The sequence below is a fragment of the Perognathus longimembris genome, chromosome 10, assembly GCF_023159225.1.
Source record: "Perognathus longimembris pacificus isolate PPM17 chromosome 10, ASM2315922v1, whole genome shotgun sequence".
In the NCBI taxonomy this organism is placed as follows: domain Eukaryota; kingdom Metazoa; phylum Chordata; class Mammalia; order Rodentia; family Heteromyidae; genus Perognathus; species Perognathus longimembris.
In genome coordinates this window covers 37,332,303-37,351,349 of record NC_063170.1, presented here as the reverse complement: position 1 = coordinate 37,351,349, position 19,047 = coordinate 37,332,303, and the positions used below count along the sequence as shown (strand labels likewise).

The following is a 19,047-nucleotide window of genomic DNA, read 5'->3' as shown; positions in this document are numbered from 1 at the left end:
CATGGAATTTTTTTTTGAGTGATGAAAACAACCCTTCTAAATTTAAACTGGTACACAGAATAGCTGATTTCCAAATTTAAGAAACCAGAGCAGACCCACACTTTGTAACCATGCTGTCTCCAAAAACGTATCTGTCCCCTAGGATACATCACTCCTAGTACATATTACTTACCTGGTCCTTTGGCTTCTGGTCTTTGTTTAGGTGCTGGGGTGGGTTCACTGGTTCATTTCCTTCCCCATAGCCATTATCAGAGTACCACATGGGAATCAGGATTTCAGGCTGAGCCCTGGATTCCAGGTTGTCTTGTGGCTTCTCCTCTTTCACTTGAGAAATGGTGCACTGACCTAGCTCATTAGCAGCATCTAATGAGCTAGGCTGATTCTCTTGAACTGAGCCATCATTCATTAAGTCCCTTCTTTCTGCAGGTAAGATGTCAATATTTACTCTACTAATCGTAGCTAGTGATTCTGTAGTCTTGCTCATGTCTAATTGGCCAGTGTGGCCTTTTGGACTAACAGGTGATTTCAAGGGACCAATGACCACAGGTCTCTCTTGGGACAAACAATTGTCTTCTTCACCCTGAGCAAAAGCATGTTTCCAAGTTAGCATAGCAGTCCTCATATCACATACAAAAATTAACTTAAAGTGGAACATAGTTTCTTTAAAAAGTTAAGCACACAATTAGCATATATCTCAGCAATTCCATATACTCCAAAGAACTAAAAGCAGGAATTCAAGGAGATATGTATCTACCAATGTTTCTAGAAGCATTATTCAAAATAGCCCTAAAGTGGAAACAACCCAAATGTTCATCAGCTGATGAATAAACAAAATGTGGTATACACAGAATATTATTCAGCCTTAAAAAGGAAATTTGAACATATACTATGAAGTAGATAAACCTGAAAATATGCTAAGTAAAAAAGACACAAAAGGATATATAAGTAATTTTACTTAGATAAAATACCTAGGACAGGAAAATTCATAGAAACAGAAATGGGACATGGTTACTAGGCTCTGGAGTTAACTGGAGATAAAGAGTTTCTCTGGTTTGTCTATCTGGGATGGCTTCAAACGGGATCCTGGGTAGCTAGGATCATATATATGAGACACTGGTGCCCAGTTTGAACTTTTTTTTTTTTTTTTGCTTGAACTCAGAGCCTTAGCACTTCACTGTCCCTGGCTTCTTCTTTCTCAGGGTTAGCACTCTATCTCTTGAGCCACAAAGGCAGGTGCTGGTGGCTCACACCTGTAAAATTCATTACTCAGGAGGCTGAGATCTGAGGATCACGGTTCCAAGCCAGCCGGGGCAAGAAAGTCCATAAGACTCTTACCACCAATTAACTACCAAAAAAGCCAGAAGTGGAGCTGTGGCTGAAGTGGTACAGTGGTAACCTTGGGCAAAAAAAAATCTTGGGGACACCACCTAGATCCTGAGTTCAAGCCCCAGGACCAGTGCACACACACACATCCAAAAAAAAGACCCCAAACAAACAAACAAAAACAGAGAAGGGGACCGTGTGAGAAAGGAAAATAGGGCAGATAATGTGAAAATGAATACGATCAAAGTACATTATATACATATATGATACTTTCATAATTAAACCTATTATTTCGACAATATATATAAATAAAAAATAAGACCAAAACACAACAAGTGTTGAGTATGAGATGACAGAGCTACTGGGAAAACAATATGGGATGCCTCAACAAGTTAAACTTATAAGGGCTGGGAATATGGCCTAGTGGCAAGAGTGCTTGCCTCGTATACATGAGGCCCTGGGTTCGATTCCTCAGCACCACATATACAGAAAATGGCCAGAAGTGGCGCTGTGGCTCAAGTGGCAGAGTGCTAACCTTGAGCAAAAAAGAAGCCAGGACAGTGCTCAGGCCCTGAGTTCACGGCCTAGGACTGGCCCCCGCCCCCCCCCCCCCCCAAAAAAGTTAAACTTATAATTAACCATTTAACCCAGCAATCCTATTCCTAGGTATATGTCCCTAAGAATGGAAAATGGGTATTCAAACGCAGGCACATAAATGTTCACAGCAATTCCTCACAGGAGAAAAACATCCCAATGTTTATCAATAGGTGAATAGGTAAACTTATGTGTGCTACACACATACATTGGACTAACAATTAAGCCTAGAAAGAACTGAGATAATGATATATTCTGCATGGAGGAACCTTCAAAACACACTAAGAAAGCCAGACATAAAAGGTCACATTATATGATTCCATTTAGGTGAAATTTCCAGGGTAGGTACATTCCCTGAAATAGAAAACACTTTGGCAGTTGCCAGGTAAGGAAGAAATGGGCAGTGACTGCTTAACACATAGGATTTCCTTAGGGCTGATGGAAACACTTTAGAACTAGATAAGAAGTAATGGCTATACCACACTCTGAATATACAGTATCTACATAATTATCTACTTTAAAATGGTTAATGTTATGCACATTTCGTCTGAAAACTTATTAAAGTACTGACTTCATGCATAAGTTGACAGGCTGTAGATGCAGTAACTTTAAAAAACCTGACCTCACCAGTATTTTTTCCTTTTAATGCAGAAGTAATTGCACAACACAACAGAATTTTAAATAAAGCATAATCATTTCCCTAGTAGATAATTTTCTTAGATAATCTACTTTGTTACATAGATTCTAAAACATGATCCTTTAAAAACAAACATACCATGACATATGTCCTGGAAGCGCCAGAACACTGAGGGTGGGGGACGATCGCATCGTGGTCTGATTCTGCCTTTCTGGAAACCACTGCATCCACAGGCTTGGATTTTGAGTCACCATTTTTTATGTTATTTTTGGAAGTTTTTCTTTATGAAGAAGAAAGGTTATAATCAACAGAGTGAAGATTAAGGGGTTTATGTATATGTGAAAAGTGTGTGTATGTATTATACTTCCATATACAACTACACCAATTAACAGAGAATAGGCTTTAAAAAACCTACATGGCATTTTATAAAATATGTCTTCAAAATAGTCAAGGTTACAAGAAACAAAGAAAGCAAAAAATTACCACAGACCCCAAGAGATTAAGGAAACACTGAGAACTAAATGTATTATGGTATTCTGGATGGAATCCTGAATCCTGGAACAGAAAATTGACTTTAAAGACTAGTGAAAGCCACATAAAATCTGGAGTTAGTTTTGACAAAGGTACTGTATAATGTCAGATGCTAAGGCAGAAAGAACAGATGCAGAGGTAATAAAATTCTGTACTACTCCACAACTTTTCTGTAGGTATGAAACTATTCCAAAATAAAAACCCTCACATGCAGAAGTACAAGGTTAAGCTTCACATGTTCACAATAAAGCCACAACTGTTTTGCCAGTTTTGAGAGTAAGAAGTGTACATTTTCTGACTTGAGGATAAATGTATATAGGTGTAGTATCATAACCTGTCTTAGTAGCCTACACTTGCAGAAAATTCAAGGACAGCATGAAGATGAGAATAATGTAAGAACAAAGGTCTGTTTGAAAATTATAAATAATGTGAACAAAATGGTGGTCCTTATTAAGCCATGGCTATGCCTGTCTGTAAGCTAGCCATTTCAAAGTTGAAAAGACCTCAAAAACAAAATACAACAGCTGAGCTCATTAGTGGAGCCAGGCAGCCACTGAGCCTGGCTTCCTGATGCCGTGAGAGGCCCCGTGTTGACAAATTAAAAAATGCTGCTTCCTAGACAAAGCAGGTATCTTGGTTCAAATGCACCCTAGATTAAGATGCGCCTTGCCATTCATTTCTTTGAAGCGAATTCCTCTTTCCATTCCTTTATACTTATCTTCTATTTACAAAGCCCATGCTTTTTGAAATTGAGCATATAAAAATTCCTGAAATAAATGTGCAAAAATAAATTTTTTTCAACTTCATTTACAACTCTGAGTTTTCTCTTGGCAGTAGAAGTGACTTTCAAAAAAAAAAAGATGAAGCTCAAGCACAACATTGGTGGCTCATGCTTGTAATCTTAGCTATTCAGAATAAGATCTGAGGATCACTATTTGAAGGAAGGAAGGAAGGAAGGAAGGAAGGAAGGAAGGAAGGAAGGAAGGAAGGAAAAGAAAAGCAGTGTAAAAAGGGTGATCTAACCCTCTCCTCCTGATTCCTGAAAGCTGAAGACAAAACTCACATACCAGAAGGAAAGTAACATTTTCATCATTAAGAAAGCAAAGTTGATAGTCCCAGGGGCACAACAGATAGGGGAGAGACTCAACAAAGGGACTACTACAAAATAAAAAGTTTCTGCACAGCTAAAGACATAGCCCCCAAACTAGAAAGACAGCCAACCATATGGGAAAGGATCTTCACCAGCACAGCAACAAAGGCCTAATATCCGTCAACTACAGAGAACTCAAAAAACTAACCCCCTCCAAACCCAGTAAACCAATTATTAAATGGGCAAAGGAGCTAAAGAGAGACTTCACAGGAGAAGAGACAAAAATGGCAAAGAAACATATGAGGAAATGTTCAACATCCCTGGCAGTAAAGGAAATGCAAATAAAAACAACCCTGAGATACCACCTCACTCCAGTTAGAATGGCCTGTACTCTGAACTCAGCCAGTAACAAATGCTGGAAGGGATGCGGGGAAAGAGGAACCCTTCTCCATTGTTGGTGGGAGTGCAAATTAGTACAACCACTTTCGAGAACAGTATGGAGGTTCCTCAAAAAGCTCAACATAGACATACCCTATGACCCAGCCATACCACTCCTAGGCATCTATCCTGAACAACAGGTCTCAGGCTATCATAAAGACATCTGCACATCCATGTTTATTGCTGTACAATAGCCAAAATATGGAAACAACCCAGACGCCCCACTACAGATGAATGGATACAAAAAATGTGGTGCCTATACACAATGGAATACTACATAGCAATTAGAAATTATAACATATTGGTATTCTCAGGGAAATGGTCAGAACTTGAACAAATACTATTGAGCGAGACAAGCCTAGAACACAGAGAACAAAGGGGCATGGTCTCCTTGATATATGACTGTTAGGGTGGAGGGGGACAGTAGAGACCAGGTCAGCAAAACAACAAACTTCTTTTTTTTTTTTTTTTTTTGGCCAGTCCTGGGCCTTGGACTCAGGGCCTGAGCACCATCCCTGGCTTCTTCCTGCTCAAGGCTACCACTCTGCCACCTGAGCCACAGCGTCCCTTCTGGCCGTTTTCCATATATGTGGGGCTGGGGAATCGAACCGAGAGCTTCATGTGTAGGAGGCAAGTGCTCTTGCCACTAGGCCATATTCCCAGCCCCAACAACAAACTTCTTTTCAAATGGTATTTCCACAGGTTTGGATCAGCGACCTTACGTTATGTATCTAAAACCAAACAACTACTAAACATAAAAAGGTCTAGAATAGACCTATCAGTGGATCACAATAGCTCAACAGCTATGTACATATGATCATATAAGACGAGGATAAGCCAAAACAACTCCAAGAGACGGACACAGTAGGATGTTGTTGACGTTACATTTAAAGTTCTAGGTGAATTTCCTTTGGCGTATGCTACATGGTTACCGTATATGATTTTGGTACAGTGGGTATTGTATATATGCCTACCTGATCTAGGGAAGGGAAAGAAAAACAAGAAATGTACTCAAGGGGCTGGGAATATGGCCTAGTGGCAAGAGTGCTTGCCTCGTATACATGAAGTCCTGGGTTCGATTCCCCAGCACCACATATATAAAAAATGGCCAGAAGTGGCACTGTGGCTCAGGTGGCAGAGTGATAGCCCTGAGCAAAAAGAAGCCAGGGACAGTGCTCAGGCCCTGAGTCCAAGGCCCAGGACGGCAAAAAAAAAAAAGAAAAAAAAAGAAATGTACTCACTGCCTTATTATATAAATGTACCCCTTTTGCACAACACCTTGTCAACAAAATTTAATTAATAAAAAATAATAATCTTGGGGCTGGGGATATGGCCTAGTGGCAAGAGTGCTTGCCTTGTATACATGAGGCCCTAGGTTCGATTCCCCAGCACCACATATACAGAAAATGGCCAGAAGTGGCGCTGTGGCTCAAGTGGCAGAGTGCTAGCCTTGAGCAAAAGGAAGCCAGGGACAGTGCTCAGGCCCTGAGTCCAAGGCCCAGGACTGGCCAAAAAAAATAAAATTTAAAAAAATAATAATAATCTTAAAAAAAAAAAGCAAAGTTGAGGGGCTGGGAATTCAGTTTAGTGGTAGAGTGCTTATCTAGCATGCATGAAGCCCTGAGTTCTATTCCTCAGTGCCACATAAAGAGAAAAGGCCAGAAGTGGCACTGTGGCTAAAGTAAGTGGTAGAGTGCTAGCCTTGAACAAAAGAAGCTCAGGGACAGTGCCCAGGGCCTGAGTTCAAGCTCCAGTACTGGCAATAAATAAATAAATAAATAAATAAATAAATAAATAAATAAATAAATAAATCAAACCAAACCAACCTAATCTTCCTTTGGCTTCTCCATTCTCCATATAGTTCATAGTTATTTTTCCTCTGCTCAGATAAGTAAAAATGCATTTAGGCTTTGCCACTTCTTTGGGTCTTCATGAGAGCTACTGTTTAACTTCTGTTAAAACGAACTGGGGCTGGGAATATGGCCTAGTGGTAAAGTGCTCGCCTTGTATACATGAAGCCCTGGGTTCGATTCCACAGCACCACATATATGTGGCTCAAGTAGAGTGCTAGCCTTGAGCAAAAAGAAGCCAGGGACAGTACTCAGGCCCTCAGTCCATGCCCCAGGACTGGCAACAAAAACAAAACAAATGGTGTATATTTTTCTCCTGTTAAGTTATCATATGCCAATTAACTTCTCGAGGCCAGGCAAAAAAACCCTTGGAGGGTAGAATTTTGCCTTCTCCCATATACTAATCATGCTGTTTTACTTCCTGTTTAAAGAAAACTCAGGGCCAGTAGCTGGTGGTTCACACTTATAATCCTAGCTGTTCTGAACGCTGAGGATTGAGGTTGGGAGACAGCAGAAAAGTCTATGCAACTTATGTCTCCAATTTGCCATCAAAAAGCTAGTGGTAGGGGCTGGGAATGAAGCCTAGCGATAGAGTACTTGCCTAGAATGCATAAAGCCCTGGGTTTGATTCCAAAGTACCAAATATACAGAAAAAGCCAGAAGTGGCGCTGTGGCTCAAGTGGAAGATGCTAGCTTTGAGCAAAAAGAAGCCAGGGACAGTGCTCAGGCCCTGAGTCCAAGCCCCAGGACTGACAAAAAAAAAAAGGAGGAAGAGGAAGAAGAGAAGAAGGACAAGGAGAAAGAAAAAAGAGAAGGAGGAAGAAGAAGAAGAAGCTGCCAGTAGTAGAGCTGTGGCTCAAGTGGTAGAACACAAGTGTTAAGTAGAAAAAACTAAGGATATTTTAGTGGAGAAAGCCAAGTGGTCAGGTCCTGAGTTCAAACCCTAGTACTAGCATTTAAAAAAATAACTATAAATTCCTAGATATGAAAATTACAGAAGCTCTCATGTTTTATACCACCTATTTAGCCCTGTTATTTTCAAGAGAAATATCTTACGCTTTTGTGGCCTCCAAAAATAAGGATATTTGGTGTTTTATGTAAGGCTGCCTTAGGATGCTCCTCACAGAGGGTCTTTCTTCAGGCCGTCTGCTCAGCATTGTTCTGATCAGTTCTGCCAACTCTGGGCTATAAATTTTTGGCATTGGTGGAAGCTATAAAGAAAAACAATACTATAATTAGGGCTAATGATCCTGTAAAGCAAAATGAAAGAGAGTAGAAGGTACCAGTTATTCAAATTATTTATCCACAGAAGTAGGCAGGAATCAGCATATTGATCTACAGTAAGTCTACTGGTATCAGGTTGTAACAGCAGGTTTAAGAAAATAAACTATTGCCTTCAACCCAACAGCCTCATTTTAGAAATTTCTTCTTCAGAAATTAGAGCATAAATTGTTCTAAAGATGCATATATTGAAATGGTTAAGGCAGCATTGTTCTTCCAGTAGTCAACAAGTAGGAACAACTTAAATATGTCCACAGAGGAGTTGTGATATAAATTGTGGTATATTCTTATAATACTAGGCAGTTCCTGTAAAAAAAAAAAAAAGTCAAGTACTGACCAGGAAATATGTTCCTCATACATTTAAAAAAAATGCAAGCTGTGTGCCAGGTGGCACTGGCTCAACTTTAAACTTAGCTACCTGGGAGGTTGAGTTTGAGAAAATCGTGGTTTGTAGTCAGCTCAGGCAGAAAAGACTCCTTGTCAACCTACAGCAGGGTGCAGGGGCACAACCTATATTATGCTATGTGAAAGGCTGAGATTAAGAGAAGTGCATTTCCATGACAGCCTGGGCAGAAACTCCCACCATGAGACTCCATTTCCACAGAAGAAAGCTGGGACAGGGTGGCAAATATCTCTGATACCAGCAATTATAGTAAGCCTAAAGCAAGTGGATCCAAGTTCAGGCATGAGCCGGGACAAGAAATAAGACCTTAGCCTGAAACTAACCAGCAAACCCAGGTGCCAGTGGCTTATGCCTGTAATCCTAACTACCAAGGAGGCTGAAATCTGAGAACCCTGGTTCAAAGCCAGCCCAGGCAGGAAAGTTCATGAGACTTTTTATCTCCAATTAACCACCAAAAAGCTGTAAGTGGAGCTCAAGTGGTAGAGTGCTAGCTTTTAGCAGAAAAGCTCAGGAACAGCACACAGGCCCCAAGTTCAAACACCAGGACCAGCATGCACACACACACACACACACACACACACACACACACACACACACACACGCCCCACAGCAAAAAAACAGAGCTGGAAGTATAGCTTAGTGGTAAAGCCCTGAATTCAAATTGTAGCACAGCCAAAAAGAAAGTTCAAACACCAGGACCAGCATGCACACACACACACACACACACACACACACACACACACACACACACACGCCCCACAGCAAAAAAACAGAGCTGGAAGTATAGCTTAGTGGTAAAGCCCTGAATTCAAATTGTAGCACAGCCAAAAAGAAAACCTAAGTTTTATAATACTATCTACAGCCTGACTCCATTTCAGTTTATTTTTTTTTCTGGTAGCAAGTATATGTTCATATATCCAGAGTTATGTCTGTTTAAAGGCAGGGATACAAATAAAGAGAGGTTTCACTCCATTCTTTTTCTACGGTTTGAAATCAGGCCCTTGGGCCCTAAAACTTGAGCCACAATCCCAACCCTTTTGGCTTTAGCTATATTTCAAATAAAGTCCCCCTCTTTTTGTGCCATAACTGGGGCTTGAACTCAGGGTTTCCCCCACTCATATGGCTTTTTTGTTCAAGGCTGGCACTCAACCACTTGAGCCATACCTCCACTTCCTGGCCTTTTGTTGAATAATTGGATTGTTTATTTGTTTTGTTTTTGTTGCCAGCCCTGAGGCTTGGACTCAGGACCTGAGCACTGTCCCTGGCTTCTTTTTGCTCAAGGCTAGCACTCTACCTCTTGAGCTACAGCTCCACTTCTGGCTTTTTTCTATATATGTGGTGTTGAGGAATTGAACCCAGGGCTTCATGTATACAAGGCGAGCACTTTACCACTAGGCCATATTCCCAGCCCTTGTTGGATAATTGGAAATTAAGAGTCACTAAGAATTTCTGACTCAGGCTGGCTTCAAACCACAGTTCTCAGATCCCAGCTTTCTAAGTAACTAGGAAACTAATAGCTTCTCAAAGAACCTGTATGTTGCCTGACTACTGGTTTAAAAATCTGGTTCTTTGGAACTACTATACCACCTTTACAAATTAGCATTAAGAAATGACTGATCCATTCTCCTCAACTTCAACCTGGCTCCACAGAAGGGACCCATCATTCCTAACTATTAACACAGTATCAATGACTACTTAATAAGTAATCAAAACAATCAACAAAGGCTGGCGCTATATTTCAGTGGTAAAGTACTTGTTCTGCATGTATAAGAAAAAGAAAAAAAGGAAAAAAATCATCAATGATCTTGTCAGTAGCTATATCAATCTTGCTCAATTAGTTCTAGATTATCTGTTTACCTTTCCTTCAATAATCCGGTAAACTAAAGAATTCATGTCTTTTGCATTGAAAGCATGCTTCAGAGTGGCCATTTCATAGACACAGCATCCCAAAGCCCAAACATCAGACTACAAAAGAAAAACAGTAAATGGTTCAATGTTAAAATACCTTAGTTACATAATCCTAATTCACAGATAATTCCTACTTAACTCATCAGATGGGTTCTGAAACTCTGAGCAAACTCTCAGAGACAAGGTGAGCCAGCATACACAGCCCAATCTTACCTTATAGTTGTAGGGTTTGTTTGAGAACAATTCAGGGCTCATGTAATAGGGTGTGCCTATGAGGGTGCTCGCCATGTCACTATTATTTTCTAACACCCGTGCGATTCCTAGGTCACCCACTTTGATGATGTTTGTTCTTGTTAGGAAGACATTTTGAGTCTTCAGGTCTCGATGAAGGATATGTTTCTCATGTAAATACTGGGAAGAAAAATAAAATATTGTTACATGTAAATATACTGATTTACTTATTTGTTCCGGCTTCCTCTGAATCTTCAGTAGTTGTGAATTAAAGAATCATAGTACTACCTACCAAAACTGTAATATTTAAATGAGGTCTCATTTACAACTTCCAAAGTGATTTAAAAAAATTAAGTTCTATGCACTAACTGATCTAGTATTTTCCAAAATTGTTTCCTGGTAATTTAAGGGCTACAGCTGGATCTAGTTAAAAATATATACTAACAAACTCCCACTAATGAAATCCTAAACTTAATAACATCTTCAAGTATAACAAGAATCATTTTTATTTAAACAGAGTATCTGAAAATTTAAACAAGATTAATTTTGGATAAGTATTTCTAGTTCTAGTGATAGTTTAAACACAGTATGTGCAAAAAAAAAACCAAACCAGTATGTGCATATTAAAACACAAACTTGTCTTGCATTTGCAGCCCCCGGCCACAACAGGCTGGAAGCCAAAGCCCCAGTTACAGCAACATGAATCAGCCTAGCTCCCTTTCAGCATGACACAGGTGTCCAGCTAATAGTAAGCATGGCCATTCTTGGTTCTTTTTCAATTCAGAGTAAAGAAGTGGATTCCTTCCAGCTATATATTAAGCCTATCTACTTAAATCAAGATTTCACTTAGAAGCACTGTAAGGAGCAAGAGGGACTGACTTCAGCTTACAAGTGGGCTTTCCAAAAATTTCTTTTCATTAAGCATTTTGGGAATTTTGTTTTCTAAAATACAGCTGGCGACCTCCTGCTATGTTGGAACAAGTGGGATGCTGAGTGGAGGTGGTACCTGTAAAGCCATGGCGATCTGTACAAACCACTCTACCACCTGACTCTCGGGCAGAAGCTGTCCTTTCTGCTCCTTGAGCTTCCGGTACAGATCACCTCCTTCGCAGAAGCCCATGACAATGTAGAGAAGACCATCTCCTCCCTCCCATGACTCTTTGTAGGTGACAATGTTGGGGTGCTTCAGCTGAGACAAGAGCTGAGCCTCCTGTTCAGCAGCTCGCCGCTCTCTGCTGGAGGCATTTCGGAGGTTCAGTTTTTTGATGACATACTAATGAAGAAAACACATTTTTATAATGTACAAGTAAACATGCAGTTCTGTAGGTTCCAAAGTATCTAAGTGCTCTCATGAAAGTGCTTAAAATGGACCTTTTAGAGCCTGTAAGAAAATCTATTTCTTTGTTTTTGGGGAAGCATAAAATTGTTCTGACTAATGATACTTGTTTGTTTTTGCAAGGCTGGGTATCAAATCTAGGGCCTCGTGCACATTAGACAAGAACTCCACCATTTACCTCCCCAGCCCAGATAATGATAGGGTTTTTTTTTTAATAATAAAAGTTAGACTTATGGCTCTGTGTGGTCAACAAAATATTCTTTTCATCTGTATTTTACAATTTCCTTGAGCCAAATGCCTGCAGTTAGAGGCCCAAGCAAAAGTGAGCTCAGAGAAGTGAAGTCAGCTTGAGTAACATATTGAAATCCTGCCTTAAGGGAAAGACAAAACAAACAAAAATATAATTTTATTAATAGCTAAAAAGTGAATCCAAGCTGGGCATCAGATGGTCATGTCTAGAATCCTAGCTACTCAACAGGTTGAGATCTGAGGATTAAGCCAGTTGGGAGACAAATCAGAAAGACTCCTATCTCCGATTAACCAGGAAAAAAGCAAAACAAAAAACAGAAATGGACCATCAGCCAAGAGAAAAAGCCAAGCAAGAGCACAAGGCCAGAACTAGAGGTACTAGAGTGCTGGCCTTGAGCAAAAAAGCCAAGTCAGAGTAAGAGGCCTGAGTTCAAGTCCCAGCACTGGAACAACAAAAAAGACAACACAATTATACCAGGCAAACTCTCTAAGTAGAGAGCCCTGACTTAACTATTTAACTTAACTATTCTTCCTTGTCTCCAGTAGGTGCTAGATGTTTTGCCTAAGAGATTTATTCAGTAGGCACTGTGGAAATCATTGGATTTTTGAGATGAGGATGAGAGATTAACTGTTATAATGGCCTGTCATATTTGAGCAGTGACTTATACTGCACTAAGCACAGCTGGGTTTTGTTTTTGTTTTTTCTAGATAAGGTCTTCCTCTTTTTGCTGGTTAATTGGAGATAAGAATCTCACACTTTTCTCCCTGGGCTGGCTTGGAACCACAATCCTCAATGTATCTCAGCCTCTGAGTAGCTAGGATAAACAGGTATGAGTTACCATTGCCTGGCTCTTGTGTAAATATTTGGTTTTCAAAATTATCCCAATTTGAACAAAACATTACATGGTCACCCTATAAATAAACTACATTGTCCTTTGGGAGATGAGATACCATACTTTAAGCAAAAGGAGTGACAATATCAGATCTGAGGGTGTAGTGAAAGTGATGGGCAGGTGACAGGGACAACCACAATGCAGAGGCCATGATTTTGGACTAGAGGAGATGGAGAAGATGCCTTAGTGACAGATGAGTATAATCAGAGTTGGAGTATTAAAAATAACCCTTATATGTCCATCTTGAGCAATTGCATGGCTGGTGATACTACTCACTAAAAAAAGTGCTGTGAGGTAAGAGAAGGTTTGGCAAGGGGATGTTGAACTAAGAGTCCAGCAGTCTTCAGTAAAGAATATCTGGGGCCCTTCGTTCAAGAAATTCATTAAGGGGCTGGGAATATGGCTTAGTGGTAGAGTGCTTGTCTAGAATGCATGAAGCCCTGGGTTCAATTCTTCAGTACTACATAAACAGAAAAAGCTGGAAGTGTCGCTATGGCTCAAGTGGTAGAGTGCTAGTCTTGAGCCAAAGAAGCTCATGGACAGTGCCCAAGCCCTGAGTTCAAGCCTCAGGACTGGCGAAAAAAAACCAAAAACCCAAAAAACATTAAAATTTACATAGCAATTGTAACATCAAAGACTGATGTAGTATTATTAATATCGACTTAGCACTATAAAAATCTATATAATAATGGCATGAAGTAAACCAACAACTAGGTGAATTATAATAAATGGTAATATATTTGTCCAGATTTCATAGACATTTTTCTACTTTTGTACTTATTAAAGAATAATTACAAGGCTTATACTGATGTAAAATTGCCAGGGTGGGTATAAATGTAAGAAAGAGGTAGGTAATATTTAGCAATGTCTACTTCAAACATAAAAATATTAGGAGGAGGGGCTGGGAATGTGGCTTAGTGGTAGAGTGCTTGCCTAGCATGCATGAAGCCCTGGGTTCGAGTCCTCAAGGCCACATAAACAAAAAAAAGCTCAAAGAGCTCAAAGAGTAGTGCTGCTAGCCTTGAGCAGAAAGAGGCTCGGGACAGAACGAGCTGTGCTGTCAGGTCCTGGGAAAGCATTACCAGTTCTCAGGGACCTATCAGGGGTGGGAGAAGCTGTGCGGATCAAGCGCACTAATACTACAAAGAAAAGCAGAGGGGCCGGGGTGCATATCGATAGCGGTGGGCCTGGCCTTGTCTTCCTAGTCCAGGGCGATTTTCCCGAGGAAATGCGGTCCGCGAAGCGCCTTTTCACACCATCCCGGGCCTGGTCTTCGGGACTGCGCACCGGGCACATCCCGGCCCTATGGGCCCCTCGCCCGGCCCCGGCCCAGGCCCCGGCCCCGGCCCCGGCCCTGGCCCCGCTGACCTGCCTGCCGTCCCGCCGGTGCTTCACGAGCGTCACCTCCCCGTAGCTGCCCCTGCCCACGACCCGCACGTAGCAGTAGGCGGCCTGAAGCATGCTCCCAGAAAAGGCCCACCCTTGGGATCCTGCAGCGGGGGCGGCGGCAGGGAGGGCGGCAGGCCGTGGCGGGAGGGCCCGCTCATGCCCGAGAGGCGGCGGTGAGGCCGGCGGTGGAGAAGGCCTGGCTACAGCAGGAGCTCCGAGGCCCAGCCCACCGCGACGCTGGCGCCGCTGCCATAGCGATCCCAGCCGAGCAGCCCCGCGCATGCTCTGACATCCTCCAAGGACCTAACCATAGAGTCGCCATCTCAGTGGCCAGAGTGGTTCCGTCGCTCCGGGAGGACCAGACATAGAGCCTCGGCGCTGGGCGGCCAGAGCGGCCCCACCAGCGTGAGGCCGACTTCCGGAATCTCAGTTCCGCTGCGAGATTGAAGTCGGGGTAGATTGCGCTCTGAGCGGCGGTACGCTATAGGCGTTGCACAAAGGCGATTCTGTCTTTCTGCAGCTATTTTCTTGAAAGCTTCGGCAAGAATTCATGTTGCTGTAACAATGTGAACAGATAGGTGCCTGTGGCTCAAGCCTATAACCCTAGCTACTCAGGAGGCTGAGATCTGAGGATCGCGGTTCGAAACCAGCCCGGGCAGGAAAGTTCGTGACACTTATCGCCAATAAACTACCCAGAAAAGGCCGGAAGTGGAGCTGTGGCTCAAGTGGTAGAGCACTAGCCTTGAGCAAAGAAGCTCAGGGACAGCGCCCAGGCCCAGAGTTCAAGCCCCAGACTTGGGGGCGGGCGGTGGGGGGGGGTGGAGGAATGTAATGATTACAACCCCTGCACTAGGAGACTGAGTAAACTTTAACCCAGCTTCTAACAGGTTAATACTGGGCTCCCTGGGGGACACAAGTCCCCCCCTCCCCTCTTAAATGCTTGCCTGAGAAAGCTCAAGGCTGCCAGAAGAATCTACTGCTTGTTCCAGCCAACACATGCCTTTCTATGAGCATTTGCTTTAAAAGGAAGGCGATTATAAATCTTTCCTCTGCCCCTTTGAAGGGTTAGCCCAGAATATCTTTTTTAATTTTTTTAAAATTATTTTTACGTGGTTGTACAAAGGGGTGACCAACACAAAATTTTTCTCAAGAACAGAAACCTAGCTGGGTGCCAGTGGCTCATGCCTGTAATCCTAGTTAATTAGGAGGCTGAGATCTGAGGATTCAAAGCTAGCCCAGGCAGGAAAGTCTGTGAGACTCAGGGACAGTGCCTAGAGTGTGTATAAGCACTGTGTGCCCAGGACTGGCATACACACACACGCGCCCTTTGTCATTTTTTAGTTTTTTAAGCAATCCTTTCTCCTTTATCCTTTTAAAATGTCCAGGCCCTTCTGCACAAATTGAAAAGGACCTCAGTCCTTTGTCTTACTGGAATTACTGTTATGGAATAAAAATCTGTTTTCTGTTTTCCAACAAATGCCTGGCTTCACTTAACAATATAATCAACTAGAGTTTGTTTCTTTGGTTGGTTGGGTTTTTACTGGGCAATATAGATTCAACTGGAATTTTAGATTCCAGAACCAAACTCCACGAATTTCACATATTAGATCCAGCCAAATTAAAAAGACATTGGCAGAGAAGGGCAGAGAAAGGAGACTTATTACATGGCACACATGACACAGGAAGATAGTGTTTGAGTACATTTCAGCCATCATTGGAATATAGACTTGCCTTAGGTTAATGTCTAAGAAGCAGATAGTAAGAGATATTCATGCATAATTAAAAGTCCCCAGTCACAGAGGTATTCAGAGGTGGGGAGGGGTGGACAGAGGTGCTGTTAGATGTGGTCTGGCAATCAATTATCTCAAAATTGGTCAAGTGGGTCATTATTATAATAGTGGTCATTAATGGCCTGGTCTGTGTTCTTCTTTGCTGTTGGGATGGTTGTAAAATGCCTACAGGAGAGAATGACTCAGAGCAAAGAATGTACATACAAAATGGAGGTAAGAATAAGATTTTCTCCTGCTTTTTTTTTTTTTTTTTTGGTGGCGGGTGGGGGGGGGGGGGTGCGGTGCTGGGCCTGGAGCTTGAACTCAGGGCCTGGGCACTGTCCCTGATCCTTTTTGCTTTCAAGGCTAGCACTTTACCACTTGAGCTCCACTTCTGGCTTTTTATTTTTTTATTTTTTTGGTGGTTAATTGAGATATGAGTCTCATGGACTTTCTTGCCCTGGCTAGCTTTGAACTGTAGTCCTCAAATGTCAGCCTCCTGAGTAGCTAGGATTACAGGTGTAAGCCACTGGCACCCAGGTTTTAACTAATTTGTGGGCCCAAATAGCCAGTGTTCCTCAGCAAAGGCAGCTTTTAAGTACCTCTTACACTGTGGCTTGAACTCAGGGTCTTGATCTAAATAGGTGTTCTACTTCTTGAGCCACTATACCTTCAGTTATTTTCAAGATAGGGTCTTGCTTTATGCCCCAGCTGGCCCACACTATATTCCTCCTCTGTGTGCTTGTCTTTGCCAGTGGGATGCCGGGAGTGCTCCGCTGCACTTGACCATTGTGCTTCCCCAGGAGACTGGAATAGACAAAAGCTACTGTGCCCAGGCATTGACTGAGATGGAACCTCTCAAACTTTTATGCTTGGGCTGATCTCAAACTAGAATCTCCTGATCCCTCCCTTCTGAGTAGCTAGGGTTATACCACATATGGTTTATTTGGTTTCCTTATGGAGATGAACTTGGCATTGCACAGAAAATGTACAGACTTAAGTATGGTATTAGATCATTTTGACAAATGCCTTCACCCAAGTCTATCGAGATATAGACCAAATAAGAATAAGAATCCTTTTGCATTATTCATGGGAATGTAAAATGGTTCAGCTTGCTGAAGAACTGTATCATGATTCTCAAAGATTCACAAGGGACTGGGTATGATGATGCATACCTGCAATCCTAGGAGGTAGATAGGAAACAAAATGGTGCTAACAAGTACCCCTCACTCCTGCCCCAGTCCTTCCTCCTACTTATACCTAAGGCAAATGTCTGGGTGATAGAGATGAGCTAGCTTTTCCTTTCCTTCAGCTGCCCACACAGCCTTTCTCTGCGGTTCACTATTACTTGCCATTTATTTGGCAAGTTGGGTGCGAGTGGCCAAAGATGACACAGGAGTTCGCACATGGGGCCTAAAAACAATAGAAAGTTCACAGTTTGAGGCTGGCCCTGTGCAAATACAAGAGACTCTATTTGAAGATTGAGGTTTGAAGCCAGCCTAGTCAAGAAGACTCTTATCTCCAAGTAACTACCAAAAAGCTGAAGTGGTGTGACTCAAATGGTAGACCTCCAGCCTTTAGCAAAAAAGCTAAGGGGGACCACCAAGTCCAAGCTTTAGTACTAGCACAAAAAATAAAAATAAATAAATAAAATAAAGCACAGTAGCCACATTTAATCATGGTGGTGTCTCAGCTCCTGAAACCATTCCCACCCATTGGACTTGCTTCATACTAGTCTAGGAAAATAAACAGACCCTCAGATGTACAGTGTCATGTTGATTCACCTATCAGAAAGGTCAGAAGGTTATTCTGGACTGAGGACAATAAACCCTTTCCCAGAAGCTGATTTGTGAGACAAAGTCCAGGACAAGCAAACAGCAGTGAGCTCTCCTCAGCTCCTCATGGACACCGGACACCACAACCAGCACATTCACACTGGGCCTCAGAGTGGACTCACCATGTGGCTGTGTTTGCACAGCGTACTGTGGTTTATAGGGGACAGAGAAGGTTGAACCTAAAAGTTAAAAAACCATGTGGCACTAGTGGCTGATGCCCATAATTCTAGCTACTTAGGAGACTGAGATCTGAGGGTCACAAAGACAGATGTGGAAAATCAGTGAGAGACTCTTATCCCCAATTAACCACCAAAAAGCCAGAAGCAGAGCTGTGTGGCTCAAGTGGTAGAGTGCCAGCCTTGAATGATAAAGCTAATGGATAGCCCCTAGGCCCTGAGTTTAAGCTCTAGTATTAGCACATAAAAGAAAGGGAGAAAGAGGGGACAGAGAGAGAGAAGGACAAATAGGAAGGAAGGAAGGAAGGAAGGAAGAAAGGAAGGAAGGAAGGAAGGAAGGAAGGAAGGAAGGAAGGAAGGAAGGAAGGAAGGACATGTATTAGAACATGTATAAGAGGGCCCCTGGGACCTTTTTTTTCTATATATGTGGTTCTGAGGAATTGAACCCAGGGCTTCATGTATAAGAGGCAAGCACTCTACCACTAGGCCATATTCCCAGCCCCTCTGAGGCCTTTGACTCTGCTTTTCCTTCCTCCTCCATAAGGCAGAGAGTACTGTCATTACATGATGGGTTTTGGAGTCTGAGTTACCTTGATTGAGTCTTTGTTATGTCACTCAGTGTGGAACCAATTTTTAATTATGAGAATAGAAATTAGATAATAAAGGACTTAGACAGGTGAGGTATATATGGGTCATTCACCATTGTCCTCCCTTCTTTTGTCCGGGTGTAATCATAATGAAGCCACTTTCTGTCCTTTCCATGTCTGGGTGAGAAGGTCCAAGGAGATGAAGCCACTGGCAAAAGGTCTGGCTCATCCCTTATACCTCCTTCAAACTTCCCAGGCAAAGCTATTGCCTGGGTTAGCACCATTAGAACCCTGGGTGCCATTACAAGCCATAGTACTTTCTAAACCACCATATCTGCCTCGCTGGCCAGAGTATGGCTGAAAAGCTTACGGTCTTAAAAGTAAAGCTTAATGGTTTAGAAATCTACTTTTAACTGATTTCTTACAAATGTTCACTGTATGACTGGTGCTACCTAATACCCGACCCAGGATAGGATGAGCTGTTGGATTCTTCATAAAGTACAGTTCTATATTCAAAGGCATAGTTT

The 19,047-nt window shown here is 42.2% G+C and overlaps 1 protein-coding gene across 3 annotated transcripts in view; it reads right to left on the bottom strand.

The window, feature by feature from the left end:
* Nek4 (NIMA related kinase 4) overlaps positions 1-14,496 on the bottom strand; it is a 30,805-nt gene extending 16,309 nt beyond the window's left edge. For 2 of the 3 annotated variants that reach the window (XM_048355862.1, XM_048355864.1), the window contains exons 1-7: positions 14,133-14,406; positions 11,293-11,559; positions 10,269-10,466; positions 10,005-10,112; positions 7,520-7,674; positions 2,693-2,834; positions 173-580 (exon numbers count right to left, since the gene is read on the bottom strand). In XM_048355862.1, the coding sequence (XP_048211819.1) occupies positions 173-580; positions 2,693-2,834; positions 7,520-7,674; positions 10,005-10,112; positions 10,269-10,466; positions 11,293-11,559; positions 14,133-14,225 (1,371 nt within the window). In that variant the 5' untranslated portion in view covers positions 14,226-14,406. Of the gene's footprint in view, positions 1-172; positions 581-2,692; positions 2,835-7,519; positions 7,675-10,004; positions 10,113-10,268; positions 10,467-11,292; positions 11,560-14,132; positions 14,407-14,456 lie in introns of those variants that run through there. The other variant, XM_048355865.1, reaches the window with a different exon arrangement.
* Between the last annotated feature and the right edge of the window lie 4,551 nt (positions 14,497-19,047).